Source organism: Oxyura jamaicensis, chromosome 11 (genome assembly GCF_011077185.1).
Source record: "Oxyura jamaicensis isolate SHBP4307 breed ruddy duck chromosome 11, BPBGC_Ojam_1.0, whole genome shotgun sequence".
NCBI lineage: Eukaryota > Metazoa > Chordata > Aves > Anseriformes > Anatidae > Oxyura > Oxyura jamaicensis.
This window is the reverse complement of record NC_048903.1, coordinates 16,576,644-16,589,997: the sequence shown is the minus strand read 5'-3', so window position 1 is coordinate 16,589,997 and position 13,354 is coordinate 16,576,644. Positions and strand designations below refer to the sequence as shown.

The following is a 13,354-nucleotide window of genomic DNA, read 5'->3' as shown; positions in this document are numbered from 1 at the left end:
GATATATGAGATGGTTTCTATTAACTTTAAAGGGGGCATGCACAAATATCCAAGGCAGCTTTTAGATCTCGATTACTACTAATAATGAGGTCATATGTGTTTTCAATTTCCCTTTTTCTGAGTTATAACATTTTAAAATGGAGAGCACCTCTGATTCTTAAGGATTTTATGTTTCTTATTAAATATTCTGGTTTTTCAATTTAACTTTATGATAAAATCTATGGGCTAAAACCAGGATTTAAAAGTGCCAGCCTAGGAGCAATTTTTGCTTCCCTTAAATTGGGTTTTTATCTTATTTTTAAATAAAGTAAAAACTCAGATCAAATCTATTTTGGTGATGTTAAATTAGAATTCCAATATCATATAAAAGTGTAAAAGTTCTTGTCTTTTTATCTGGTGGCAAGAGTTGATTACTATTACTGTTGATTAAACAGTAGTTTGAAAAGTTGTACAAAACAAGGGGAGACTGTCCCAGAGAACTTCACTGCATGTCTCTGGAAAGGAGAAAAGAAATGTGCTTTCAAAGTAGTCAGGAAAACAAGACCAATGGAAGTACTGATAGAAATGAGCAGATACTGGCCAAACTTCAGGAGCCAAATTCTGCACATGGAATCTCTTTGTGTAATTAAGAAGATAATTTTGCTTCCATGTGTTTAATTAATGATAACTGGCTCATCCAGCCCCACAGATGTATTCAAACTGGCAGATGGAGACAAGGCACCCACCTGTACTCGGAAAAGTGGGCAAGTATTAGATAACCTTAACATCTCTAGATCTCAGACTCTACAGCAGAAAATAGACAGAAAAGAGTTATTTTGAAGAAAAAAAAAAGTATGATCTCTCTTTAAATGGTGCTTCTTTCCCTTAGAAACATTTGAGCACTTAACTATCATAAATGTCCTACACGGCAAGATAAAATTATTGTTCCCACTGTACACATGAATGAACAGAGGCAAAGAAAGGTCATCCCCTAATTAGTCAAAAAATCAGAGATTAAACCTCCAGTATCATAGCGCTCAGTCCTGGACCCTGCTGCTAGAATGCCTTCCCTTTTAATTTCTCCTGTGACATTTCCCAGTTCACTGTTTAGTAACTGCTACGTGGCAGCCAGATAGCCTAACCACAGAGCTGTTCCCTTTGTGCTAGAAGCAATTCAAGCAGGCAGTGAAAAGGACAGTTTCTTCACCCTAAATGTTACCAGCCAAATTCACAGGAAAGTGCAGGTGTTGGGCACAGACACTGAAGAATAGATTGAGTCAGTAGTGATCAACTTGACAGGCTCTTAATTACAAGTAACCCAAAGAGCATAAAATAATGTTTTATAGACATCATAACAGAGTTTTAAGGTCAGCAGTGAATCACACTGTAGATGCTTACACAGGATTTCTCTGGAAAATGACAGAAACATAAGCAAAAGTAGGAAGCTGAAAAAATAAGAAGTGGGCAGTGGAGACTGGAATTGCAGACTCATCAGAAGAGGCTGTTAGCACCTCTCTGCTGAATCAGAGAGAAGTGTAGAAGATAAAGACATACATGTGTAAAGGGACAGATACAAGTAAAGAAAAATAGCTTTTATGAAGAAAGCTAAAGGAAAAGGATATATATATTACCAGTGGAAGGGCATTATGAATAAAAATGTTATAAAAATGTTATTGTATGAAGATATTGTCCATGGGCAATTGTTAACTATGACACACCTGGCCTCACTGGTGTAATTCACAGAAGGGTTTTCTGCAGCTGGAGACTTCACTCCTCAAATACACACAAAATATTCCCCTTCTCCTATTTACTTTTTCTGATGTTGTTGTCCCCACTTGGTTCATGTGTGCTATCAAAAATAGAATTTCAGTGTTGCTAACCCAAGCATGATTATTAAAAAGAAATGAATGAAAGAAAAGACAAGAATGTTTCAAGGATGGAGAGGTGCAGAGGACTGGTTTCTTTTGAGGAGAGAGGTTCAGAGAGAAGAAGCTGAGTGGGACTCTTGCCACCCACTGTGTCCTCCATGCTACTCAGAGAGGAGGTATCTTACAGAAAGGAAAAAGCACAAAGTGAGCCTCAGCTCCGGCATATGAGTATCTTTAAGGGCTGAGAACTAGGGTTATATAAAAGAAATGAGAATCTTTAAAACTGGAACTTTAGACTCTATGAAATCTTGTCAGAATGTTAAAAAGCTACTGCAAGCTAATGAGGCTAAACCATAGCCCAGGACTGTACAATAACACATCTGAACAAACGGGGCTATGCTCTACAAATTGTCCATTAAAAACAGAGCACAAGTTTACAGTAATGCTAGCCAGAAAGCTAAGAGAAAAATACAAAGACTTGTAATAAAAAGGAAATAATTTAAAACAATTATTTTCATCCATTCTTATGAATGCAATTATACACTTCTGTGTCACGTTATTATAAAGTCTCTCTGCACAAAGTCCCATTTTAGTAAAATGCCAGAGAACATGTAAAGCTTTTATAAAATCAGTATTTATAATGAAAGATGATGTATTATAATGAAAGAAGATGAAGCCTGATCTGAATGGTATTAAAGGTTTACATTACATTTAGTATGTCACCTGCAAGAGTACAGCTCATCTACTAAAATTGGATAGCTCCGTCACCCAGCAGCTTCAGAAAGTGTAACTGCAATATGACAATCACAGCTCAAAGGCTGCAAGTGCAGCCACAGAATACATGCAACACAGGGAAAAAATATATATATACACTACCTCAATCTTTCTTAGGAGTGCTGTTGTGCAGTCCTCCAGCATGATGTGCTAAGTGGGCTATAGCCACCACGCATGAAGTATATTCTACAGTATTTACATCCATGGGTTTAGTTTAGCCTTAATTTTTGTACTTAATATTCCTCTTTTCCCTCCACAAAAGAGGAAAACAAATTAAAAGTTCATACTCCACAGCACCTTCATCCCAAAATATCAGGCCATGATGTTAATTTCAGCTATTATGGCCAGAAGCAACCAGTGGCTAACTTGTTAAAGAAATTTAATAACTCCAATAATCTAATAATTCTAGTTTTAAGAAGTACCAAGTATGGAGCACACAAATGATATGATTTTGCACAAGGATGAAATATAAAAGCTGGATTCAGTGACAGCAGAGACACTTTCTTAAAGCATAGTCTACAGGAACTGGAGGTCTGCCTCCTTATTCAGTCCTGGTTGGATTGCTTTATGACATGTTTATCTTACCAGAGATAATAAAGGAAATAAATTTGCTATCTAAATGGGGGCATTGCTTGTAGCCTGCTTTCAAAAGGGCCATTCCAACTTTGAAATTCTTTCCCAAGTTAGTATACTTTAGAACACAATGAGAAGCCCCTCCCTGACAGAAAATAAAAATAAATAAAAAATAAATAAAAAATCTGGAAAGGCAGAAGCAGTGTGATCCCTTTGCAAACACAACACAAGAAGAGTTTGGCTGCATAATGTATTCTCATTAACACTTACAACCTGTGACTTTTTTTTTTTTTTAATTACAGTTATGGAAGGTATTTTCTCCATAAGCAGATAAAACATCTCAGAAGGTGAGATGATCCTGACTGATAAGTTACAATGTGTGTGCTACTTATGTGTGGTTAACTGCATGATTTAGTTGATGCCTGTTCCTAGTACAGATTACCTTAATTTATGAGGTTAGGAAAAAGAGCCAGGACCAGAACTACACGAGAAACACAAACAGTGAAGTCTTTTGGCTTTTCCATTAACCATACAGCACTCAAGGGATTCTCACCGGTCATTCAAACTGCATTCCCAGGATTTTCCAGCATATTTTAAAGGCAATGTCAGTAACAGACTTGGGGAAAGAATTTTACTAGATAATGCCTTCCTTTTAAAAGTGCTAAAATGATGACAGCTAAAAACAGACATTCTTATGATAATAATAATTGTGAGTTGTTAAAGCTGAAAATGTAAATTGATTAAGCAATTTTCCTCTATAACATTTTGTTCAGATAGTGTATAAAGAATTCATTTGCAGCATTTATTATTTTTTTTTTGTAACTTTAAGATTGCATATTAGATGTGCAAAATTTTCATGATACAGGACATCCAGTTTCTAGAACATCATTCTTCTAAATCATTCAGAAGAACATTTCAATTTATACAACTTGCCCATAATGCATCTGATGTTTTATTCTTACGCTTCCCTAGAATAAATGACAAATTAAGCTGATGTATGTCCTGAAATTAATCCAGCATTGTCAACCAGCTCAAATCCTGTTTCAACTAGCTGGATACTCTCTGAAAGATAAAGAAAAAATACATTAAGTACAAAGCCCAGTCAGAATTCCTTTGCTAGAAAAATCAAACAAAAATTCATATATTTGAATCCCACAGGTATTCAGGTCTTGCTTTTCCCTCAGAAGTAGAAAAAAATCAAAATTAGTTATAACCAGATGCTGCACTCACAATATCTGTTAAGTGGAATGAAAACTAAGAGCAAAAATACCTTGCAGAAAATTACAGTGTTACAGCTCTTGCACACTCCCAGTTGAATAGTTCCCACTTTGAACATATCCTTCACGTTACCATTCTAGGATAAAATATGTCTGAATAAGACTTTTGAACAAGATAAATGCATTTTATAACTAGCTTGTCTTTGAAACTTTAGTAACTGTTCCCACTGTACAGTAAGGGGATTTACCTTGTTTTGACAAAGAGTCTACAACCTTCAGAATTTTGGGTTCTGAACAAATCCATTTCAAAGGCACGGCTTTGTGCCAGAACCACTTAATTTGGAATGGCTCAGAATGAAGTAATATATTAGGTCATGATAGAACGTTTACAAATTCTGAATTCTACTATCATTAATTTCATGGTACAGATAAATAATACGGATGCATAAGAAAACTGTTATTGTAAATACCAAGTTGCTATTAAGTAATGCTTACAGAAGTTATCTAATTTAAATACAGCTGAAGCAAAAAAAAAAGAGATTGCATCCTTTTTTGAAGTTGTTTTCCTTTACTTAGCTGTTCAACTTCTTGCCTAATCATTCCTCTGCAAAATAATATAATTTTTGCAATGCTTTCAAGGTAATTACAGAAGTAAAATGGGCAGTATCATTTCTGATGCCAGTGCCTGTCCTGCTGTTACAAGTGCCAGAAAAGTGGAAGACCACTACTGAGACCTAGAACACTGTATCATGAAAATGAAAGCACCAGAAGTACAACAACTTTTCCTCAGCAAATACAGCTTCCCCCGAGAACCCTACTGAAATGCTAGAACAAACCCAGGCTTTGGAGTTCTTTCTGACACATCTCTTCTTATCCTCAGCACTGGTACCTGCAGATTTGTTATTCACAGATAGAAAATTAACACAGTACAAGATAACAGATTAAAGAACATATTTTACCTCCAGTTTGTTCTACATACAGTATAGCACATGATTAGCTGCTTCTGAAGCCAAACTATCCTTTAGATCCCTCCAAATGATCAAAGTAGTACATTTCCAACCATCAGCTGGATGTTCAATTATTAGTGTCAATGATTCATAGCAGACTGACATCTTGTTTTTGCTAGCTAAGGAGGTAAAACTGCAAACCTACAGATAGTGCAATTAAATTAGAATTTACTACAACAGGGAAGCCGTTCATCATTATCAGTGTGGTAAATCAGGGCAGCTGGATGCACTTGAATCACACTTGAAAACTAATCGGACAATTACTGAAACGTAAGTGTATAATTCTGTTCCAAAGGAGCTGCCCGTTTAACTTAGGAGAAGACTTGTTTTAAGTGACTGAATCAAACACATTCAGAATTGCATCCCAAAACCTGTCCTCCCTCACTCTGAAAGCAAAGACATCTGCGAAAGTCTTTTCAAGAATATCTTGCTAGCCTTTTCATCAGATGTTTCTCAATGAACTAAGTTTTAAAGCATATGATCTGTTCAGGTACAAAGGGGCTCAGCCCTTAGAGTCATGTGTACTTCCTTTGCATTACAGAAATTCTTCATGAAGTAAAGGTACAGGATAGGCTAAAATTTGGCCTTTACCTCAGTGATACTGGATAACATGCTTTTGTACTGTTAAATACTAATATGTTTGTAATGTATTTTAATTATATGGATACCATTGATATTTCATCAGATTCTGAGGTAATCGTCTATGCTTTAAGAATCCCTGCAAAAATAATCCAAGACATTTTCATTGTCTTTTATAATAATGACTTTTAATATATATAAAAACTGATGCACTAAAGATGACCACAGTGAAACCCTGCTACAATATACAGGATAGTCATGACATGACCGCCTAGGTTATGTCATTCTGATCTGTCAACAGCTGTCTGGAGGGAAAGATGATTTCTGTCTTCCTATTGTTTCCTGATTCAGCACACATACACTGCATAAAACACCAAGATGGTAATTAAGCTTTAACAACTGTTACCAAATATAATGCTGATATTAACGATGTCAGATACCTGTGCTACATCAACGCTATGGTACAACAGCACCCTCTCTCAGGGTGACTGCCACTAGTGTTGAAATCCTTTTCCTTTCTCAATGTGGAACAGATAGGCTAAGTTTTTCTATTATTGGAACAGGAAAAAGAAACTGTAATACTTGGCTTGTCATCTCCACATCACCAAAAGTATGGCACCTTCCACAAACAATATTGACTGGGAACAGATATCCTAAGAAGTCAGTGATAACCCTTTTGGAATGTCTATCTTGCATGCTTTCCAAAACTCTTGAAGCCCCATACAATGGGTCTTCTGCTTTATCAATATTTGTGTAGCACCTCCAATGTGAGCTTCAGAAACACAAATGAAAAAAGCACAGTGAAAAAGTGCTTCATTAAAGAACTGGAATTGATTTTCTGAACGTCACTCAGAAAAACCCTACCCAAGCCAAGAACTCAGACTAGCATTTTTATTCATAACCCTCATAACTCTGCTCTCCTTTAAAAATATTCCTTTCTAATCTAAATGGAATTTTTGATCCTAATTTTGAACATTCCAGTTCTTTCTACTTCCTCTCACAACATATATACTGTTTTTATCTTGTTAGTACTGCTCTAACCAATTGTTTTTACACATCTTAGTAAAATCTGACGCAGCTTGTTTAGATCTAGTTTTGAGTCTTGTGCTTCTCTCCCATCCCAATGGTTCAATGAAAAAAAAAAAAAAAAAAGGCAGAATTAAATAATACCAAAAAGAAATCAATTGAGTAATATAAAAACAGTAGACTAAGGTTTATTTCCACAGATGAAATACTTCCGCTTCCTGAGATGGTACTGTTGGAATGTTATATTTTGATGACAAAAGTAATTTTACTGGTTAAGTATTTTAAGTTGCGAACACAATCTGATGAAGTAACATACAATAAAAGAAGAATAAATGAGTTCATTACTCAATCTTTCTACCTTATGTGGTTCACTACAGCTGCTTATTTAGCTCTGTGTAGTTGCTGATTTAAGGAGTTCTTTGCAGTCCATTTCAGCTTCATTTCATCTAAGCTTATGGCAGATAACACGCTATTTACACTGCAAATGGTTCTATTCTGACATGTCTTGTCCTAGCCTGTAATTGCACATATCAATACAATCTCTTCAATTGACTGCAACATAGTTTGATTCTCTGCATGCTGGGATATATGCAAGATGTGCTATAGCATGGCACCAGCTCTAAATGTCTGGTTCTTTGAAGTGAAAATGGTAGTGGAGACCAGGACTGCAGGTTAGAAAAAAAAAAAAAAAAAAGGCAGGATAAGCATTCCATCATACAAAAAGTAGAAGTTGAATTGTAATATACAACTTATGATACATTCAGAAAGTCCATAAAATCTTAGGGAAAAACAGAATCTCATAGGAAATTAATGAGATAGCATGAACAAATGGATTGTGCAAAATGTGATCTTTGTCAAGTTTTAAATTCAAATCTGTCACTGTAAGGTGAGGAATGACCGTTTCCTACTATGTTTTGAAGACCAACTAAATGGATAAATAATTAAATGACTTTGTTATAACAATAGTCATTTAAATTTTACAATATCTGAACTACAGCTTTCTTATATTCATAATATTTACACTAATTATAACATAATCTGACACAATTCTTTCACTGTACATAACCAGGCAGAAAACAAGAAAAAGCAGAATGTGGATGAAGAGAGAGGTCTCAATCCTGCAAACTGTTCTGCACAGACATATCACAAAGCCCTGGGGACAAACTGTCATACTGAAGTTAACCTATTCAAATGCAAGGATTTACCCACATAACCTGGAGAGCAAGGTCAGAGACACAGTTCAGGTAGCTCCAGGATTCTCATATTTAGTATAAGGATATATAAATGATTTTTTGTTATTGTTTCTGAGCTAGAATTCTTATGCCTTTATGAATACACTGCAAGCTATTTTAAGGTATGCTTCAAGGCTGCCTCAAGACCCACTCTTCTGCACCTACAGGCAGCAGACAGGGAATTATAGCATCAGATATGACTGAAGGATGCTCTCCAAGCCAGACACTCCACACATATACATAGATGCAGCACCTCTGCATAATCAGGTTGTTCACAGGCTAAACACAACTGATTAGCATGTGACATGCAAGTCATTTGCTCTGCTCACATGCGACATTTCTCTATGCCTGAAATTGCTATTTAAGAGCCACAGAGGTTCACTGGCAAAAAAAATAATTGCTAATATACATATATATATATTTAGTGCTCATAATATTCTTTTCAAAATCTGCTTAGTTTTAATTCTTGCCATTCATCAATCAAAATAAAACACAGCATATTTTGTCTACTTCTCTCAAGGTTTTGCAAAATGGAAACTCTTATGTTTTAAGTAGTTTTGACAGTGAAATCACTTTTTGAGTTCTTTTTGACATTCCCCAGGTGACTCACACTGCTTTGAAAGAAAAATGGAAAATACTACAAAACAGACTTTGAAAGTGTAATTCTGTGTTGTTTTCCTATTACTGCTCTCTCTTGTAGGCAGCTTGCACTGGATTTCTGATGCTTAACTCGGGAGCAATTCTGCTGAAGTTAGTCACCATTACACATTGCTTCCCTACTAGCAAAAACATTTCAGCCTCTTCATGAGATTAACACTCTTCTGTTAGCATGCTATACAATACAGGCTTGTGATAGATGAACATTAGAGCAACTACACATACTAGTTATTATTTAGCCTTTGTGCAGCACAGATTGCACTGTGAGAATCTGGGATAACTAGCACGACATCAAGCTGTCCCATTTCTTACTGAACTCTATGAGAAATAAAGTTCTTCCAGATTGATGACAATATAACGATAATGAGAACCTGTGTGCTCTAGAGGAGAAAGTGATTTATGTATCAAATTTTTGTTCTCTAATGAAATCATCTTCCAAAAATAACTGCAAGGTTTTACGTTACACTTTCCAAAATGGGAAGCAAGCCTGGGGAGGCTCTGTCACCAGGTACTTTTAAAACACTTCAGTAAAAATGAGCTCCAGAAGCAGGGCACACCTCAAGCAGGTTCATGGCCCAAGGACACCGTGAATACACAGCTCTCCTGAAGGTCGCAGCCTGTTCGAGGGTGGCCGAGGTATCTTCACACCGGTGTCATCAGCAGCATGGCCAGAGAGGAGTTGGACTAACTGGTGCTGTGCTTTGGCTCTCAAGCAGTAAACAGAAAGATACTGGGATAACCAGGCAAAAAAAAAAAAAAAAAAAAAAAAAAAAAAAAAAAAAATTGTTGTTGTGTTTTTTTCTTTAAGATTTCCAGTGGCAGGCATGTGATGGAAACCAGCATTTATTAATGGGCGCCTGGTGAGGTTGTAATTATAGTTCTTTATTGCACCATAGAGGCACCTAAAGGCTTTATGCACACTCAGAACATCAGGACTAAAAGAAAACAACAATTAGAAATGAGGGAAGAGAGAAAGTTAGTTGTATTTTTATTTTAAAGTATAAACAGTGGAACGTGACACAGCGTGATAAGGCTCAGGCTTCAAATATAACTGGAGATTCCCCATTTAAAGCACCTCACAGTGAACACCAAGCTCTGCTCAAGCATCGCTGGGGAAGGAAGGGCTTAAAGCAGCACCTGCGGGCACAGAGACTGACACAACACGGCACATTGACACCAAAACCCAACGCCCACCGACCCATTCCACCCCCGGGTCGCCCTCCCCTCTTGGCGCTTCCCGCCCGAGCCGCCGCCATTTTGTGGCGCGGGGCGGGAACTCCATTTCCCGTGGGGCCCCGCGACCAGCTGCGGGAAGGCGGCGGCGGGCGGCGCGGAGCAGGGACGGGGTCGGGGCTGAGGTACGGGGCTGACGGGGCCCCGGCGGTGCCTCGGTGCGGCCTCACCCGCAGCGACCACCGCGGCCAAACGGGCGGGGAATGGCCGCAGAAAGCCGGGGAGGGAAGACTGAGGTTGTCCCCGGAGCTTCCCAGCCGTGGAGTCGCTTCGTTTACACAACAGGCAGCGCTTCAGCGATAATCTGGCTTGGGAGCAATGCCAGTTTCCTCCTTGCCTGGCAGATGGTGGAAGGAAGGGCCTGAATCAAAGCATGAACTATAGCTGGGAATAACTAAATGCACATTAGAACTCAGATTGGTTTTAACATGTATTTTTACTGTGTGTTTTATAGGTCGAGTTCCTTAAACAGCACCAAAGGCAAGATGGAGGCAGAAAGTGTTGCCAAGGAAACAGTCCTAATTACTGGAGGAGGTGGCTATTTTGGCTTCCGGTTAGTGCATTAAATAGTTACTACATACAAGAATAAACTTAATAGAGCACTGTTGGTGAGGCAACAGAATCTATCTGTAAAAGGAAGCCTACTGGATTTGAGGCTTGACATTCCTCATGTGGTTCACCCCAGCGCCTGATGGTTCTTATTGGGGTCTCATTTTTCAAACAAACAAGCATATACTGCTTCAGAATGTTTTAAGCAAATACATTATTCTGTTTCCATATGTTTGCAAGACAGTTAGCCTCACTATTTAATCAGTCTGGGCAATTTTGTAACAGGAATTTTCATTATCATCCTCAAAATATGTAGGGAACAGAAGGAGAGAAATGCCTGGGTTCTTCCAAAAAGCAGTTAAAAACACCAATTAGTGGTGGTGTGTTTTTTTTCCCTTATTGTAGTTTCCCCACTTTATGTTTCTTTTGTTTTCCTCTAAGTAAAGATGGATCCAGAATAAATTAAAACATATATTAAAATAGTTAATAGGCTTCTCTTACCTCCAGGTGAAATGTTTCATGCATTATTATGTTATGTATATAACATGTGGTTTCTGTTACGTTTTAGTTTAGGTTGTGCCATATACCAAATGGGAGTTGATGTGATTCTCTTTGATGTCACGAAGCCACTTCAACCAGTGCCAGAGGGAATAAAGTTTATGCAAGGGGATGTCTGCTGTCTGTCTGAAGTGGAAGAGGCTCTTAAAGATGTAATCTGCGTATTCCATATCGCTTCCTATGGAATGTCTGGCAGGGAGCAGCTGAACCGAAAACTTATAGAAGATGTTAACGTGAAAGGAACAGAAAATGTCATCCAAGCCTGCAAGAGCACAGGAGTGTCAAGTCTGGTTTATACAAGTACATATAATGTGATATTTGGAGGCCAGATTATAGAAAATGGGGATGAATCTCTGCCTTATCTACCTCTTCACCTTCATCCAGATCACTACTCCCGGACCAAATCTTTAGCTGAAATGAAGGTGCTGGAGGCAAATGGTGCTGAGCTTGGAAATGGGAAAGGTATATTAAGGACTTGTGCTCTCCGACCAGCAGGCATCTATGGGCCAGGAGAGCAAAGACATCTTCCAAGAATAGTTAGTTACATTGAAAGGGGACTGTTTAAATTTGTATATGGAGATCCTCTCAGTTTAGTAGAATTTGTACATGTAGATAATCTTGTTCAGGCTCACATCCTTGCCTTTGAGGCCCTCAAAGTCAACAAAAAGCACATAGCTGCAGGCCAAGCCTATTTTATTTCAGATGGCAGGCCAGTAAATAACTTCGAATTTTTCCGACCATTAGTAGAAGGGTTGGGTTACAAGTTCCCAACCTGCCGCCTTCCTCTCTCCCTTGTCTATTTTTTTGCATTCCTTACTGAAGTAGTTCATTTTCTTGTAGGTCACGTTTATAATTTTCAGCCTCTCCTCACTCGCACAGAAGTTTACAAAACCGGTGTTACACATTATTTTAGCATGGAGAAAGCCAGGAAAGAGCTGGGGTATGAGCCTCAAAAATACAGCCTGAATGAAGTGGTTGAATGGTTTAGATCTCAGGGCTGTGGACCAAAGCCAAGAAAGTATACCATTACGAAGCTTGTTAGGAATGGAGGATTGCTCTTGTTGATTGCTGTGGTGGTCGCATGGTTTTCATCTGCGGTTACATTTTCACACTGAAAGATGAAACACTGAATATTACAGAGTATGGAGGACAGAATTTAGTTATGTTGAGTACTCGTTAGTTTTGACAGGTATTTAAAAAAAAAACACAGTTGTGCTATTCAGGTAAATATCTTTAACATTCTAGCCCCAAGAAACAGAACTAAGTAAAAAAGATGTAATTTTTATACAAAATTCCTCTTCAAAGTGAAATTGATCAGATCACTAACAAGATAAAGCTTAGTACTACTGTAAACAGCATTTTATTTTCTATAGAATGGTACACTTAGACTGACCCTTCCTCCCCAACAATATTATACTCTGCTCTTTATTCCTAAGAGGTTTCTGCTGCATGATCCAGAGGAGAATAAACTTACTCTTTGATCACATTCCAAAACCAAATTCTGCTTTCCAGCTTGGATGTATATATACCCCACCAAGAATTTGACTTAATTGCTTGATTAACTGTTTAAGTGGTGGACAATAAATGAATGGTTTTTTTGTTTGTTTGTTGGTTTGGTTTTTGTGTGTTTTTTTTGTTTGTTTGTTTTTGGTTTTTGTTTTTAAATACATTCTGGTGTACTTCTCTAAGTAAACTGTGATACCTAATGACACTTCTGGAAAATGTTCAATTGTTAATAAAATGACAGCGAAGTGCTTGAAGCAAACAGCTCTGTAGATCTTTCAAATTACAATATGCCTGTTTAAAATGAGTGAGTGAGATAAAGTGCATTCATAAGAAACAGCTATGATTTTTCCCAGCATTAGTGAATGGTTAAACAAAAAAAATATCTAAAGGACATCGGGTAAGTGATCACACTCATGTTCCATTATAAAATCTTATAAAAGCTTATAAAATCTTTTTAGCCTTTAATAATATTTCGTTAGCACCTGATAGCATTTGAAGAGAACTTCACCTTTGAAGCAGGATGATAAGCACTACACAGTAAAAGTCAGAATTCTGTGAAGTGAGTTTTAAGAATAGAAAATACTTTGCTAGAAACA

The 13,354-nt window shown here is 37.4% G+C and overlaps 1 protein-coding gene across 3 annotated transcripts; it reads left to right on the top strand.

Annotated features, from left to right (window-relative positions):
• Positions 1-10,159: 10,159 nt before the first annotated feature.
• On the top strand, positions 10,160-12,858 carry SDR42E1 (short chain dehydrogenase/reductase family 42E, member 1). Of its 3 annotated transcripts, XM_035336864.1 has the most exons (3): positions 10,160-10,270; positions 10,600-10,698; positions 11,263-12,858. In XM_035336864.1, exons 2-3 carry the CDS (start codon positions 10,631-10,633, stop codon positions 12,365-12,367), a joined length of 1,173 nt encoding a protein of 390 aa, XP_035192755.1. In that variant the 5' UTR covers positions 10,160-10,270; positions 10,600-10,630; the 3' UTR covers positions 12,368-12,858. The 3 variants fall into 3 exon arrangements, with proteins under 3 accessions (XP_035192755.1, XP_035192756.1, XP_035192754.1); XM_035336865.1 differs by lacking the exon at positions 10,160-10,270 and having other exon boundaries at positions 10,285-10,698; positions 11,268-12,858; XM_035336863.1 differs by lacking the exon at positions 10,160-10,270 and having other exon boundaries at positions 10,285-10,698.
• The last annotated feature ends 496 nt before the right edge of the window (positions 12,859-13,354 follow it).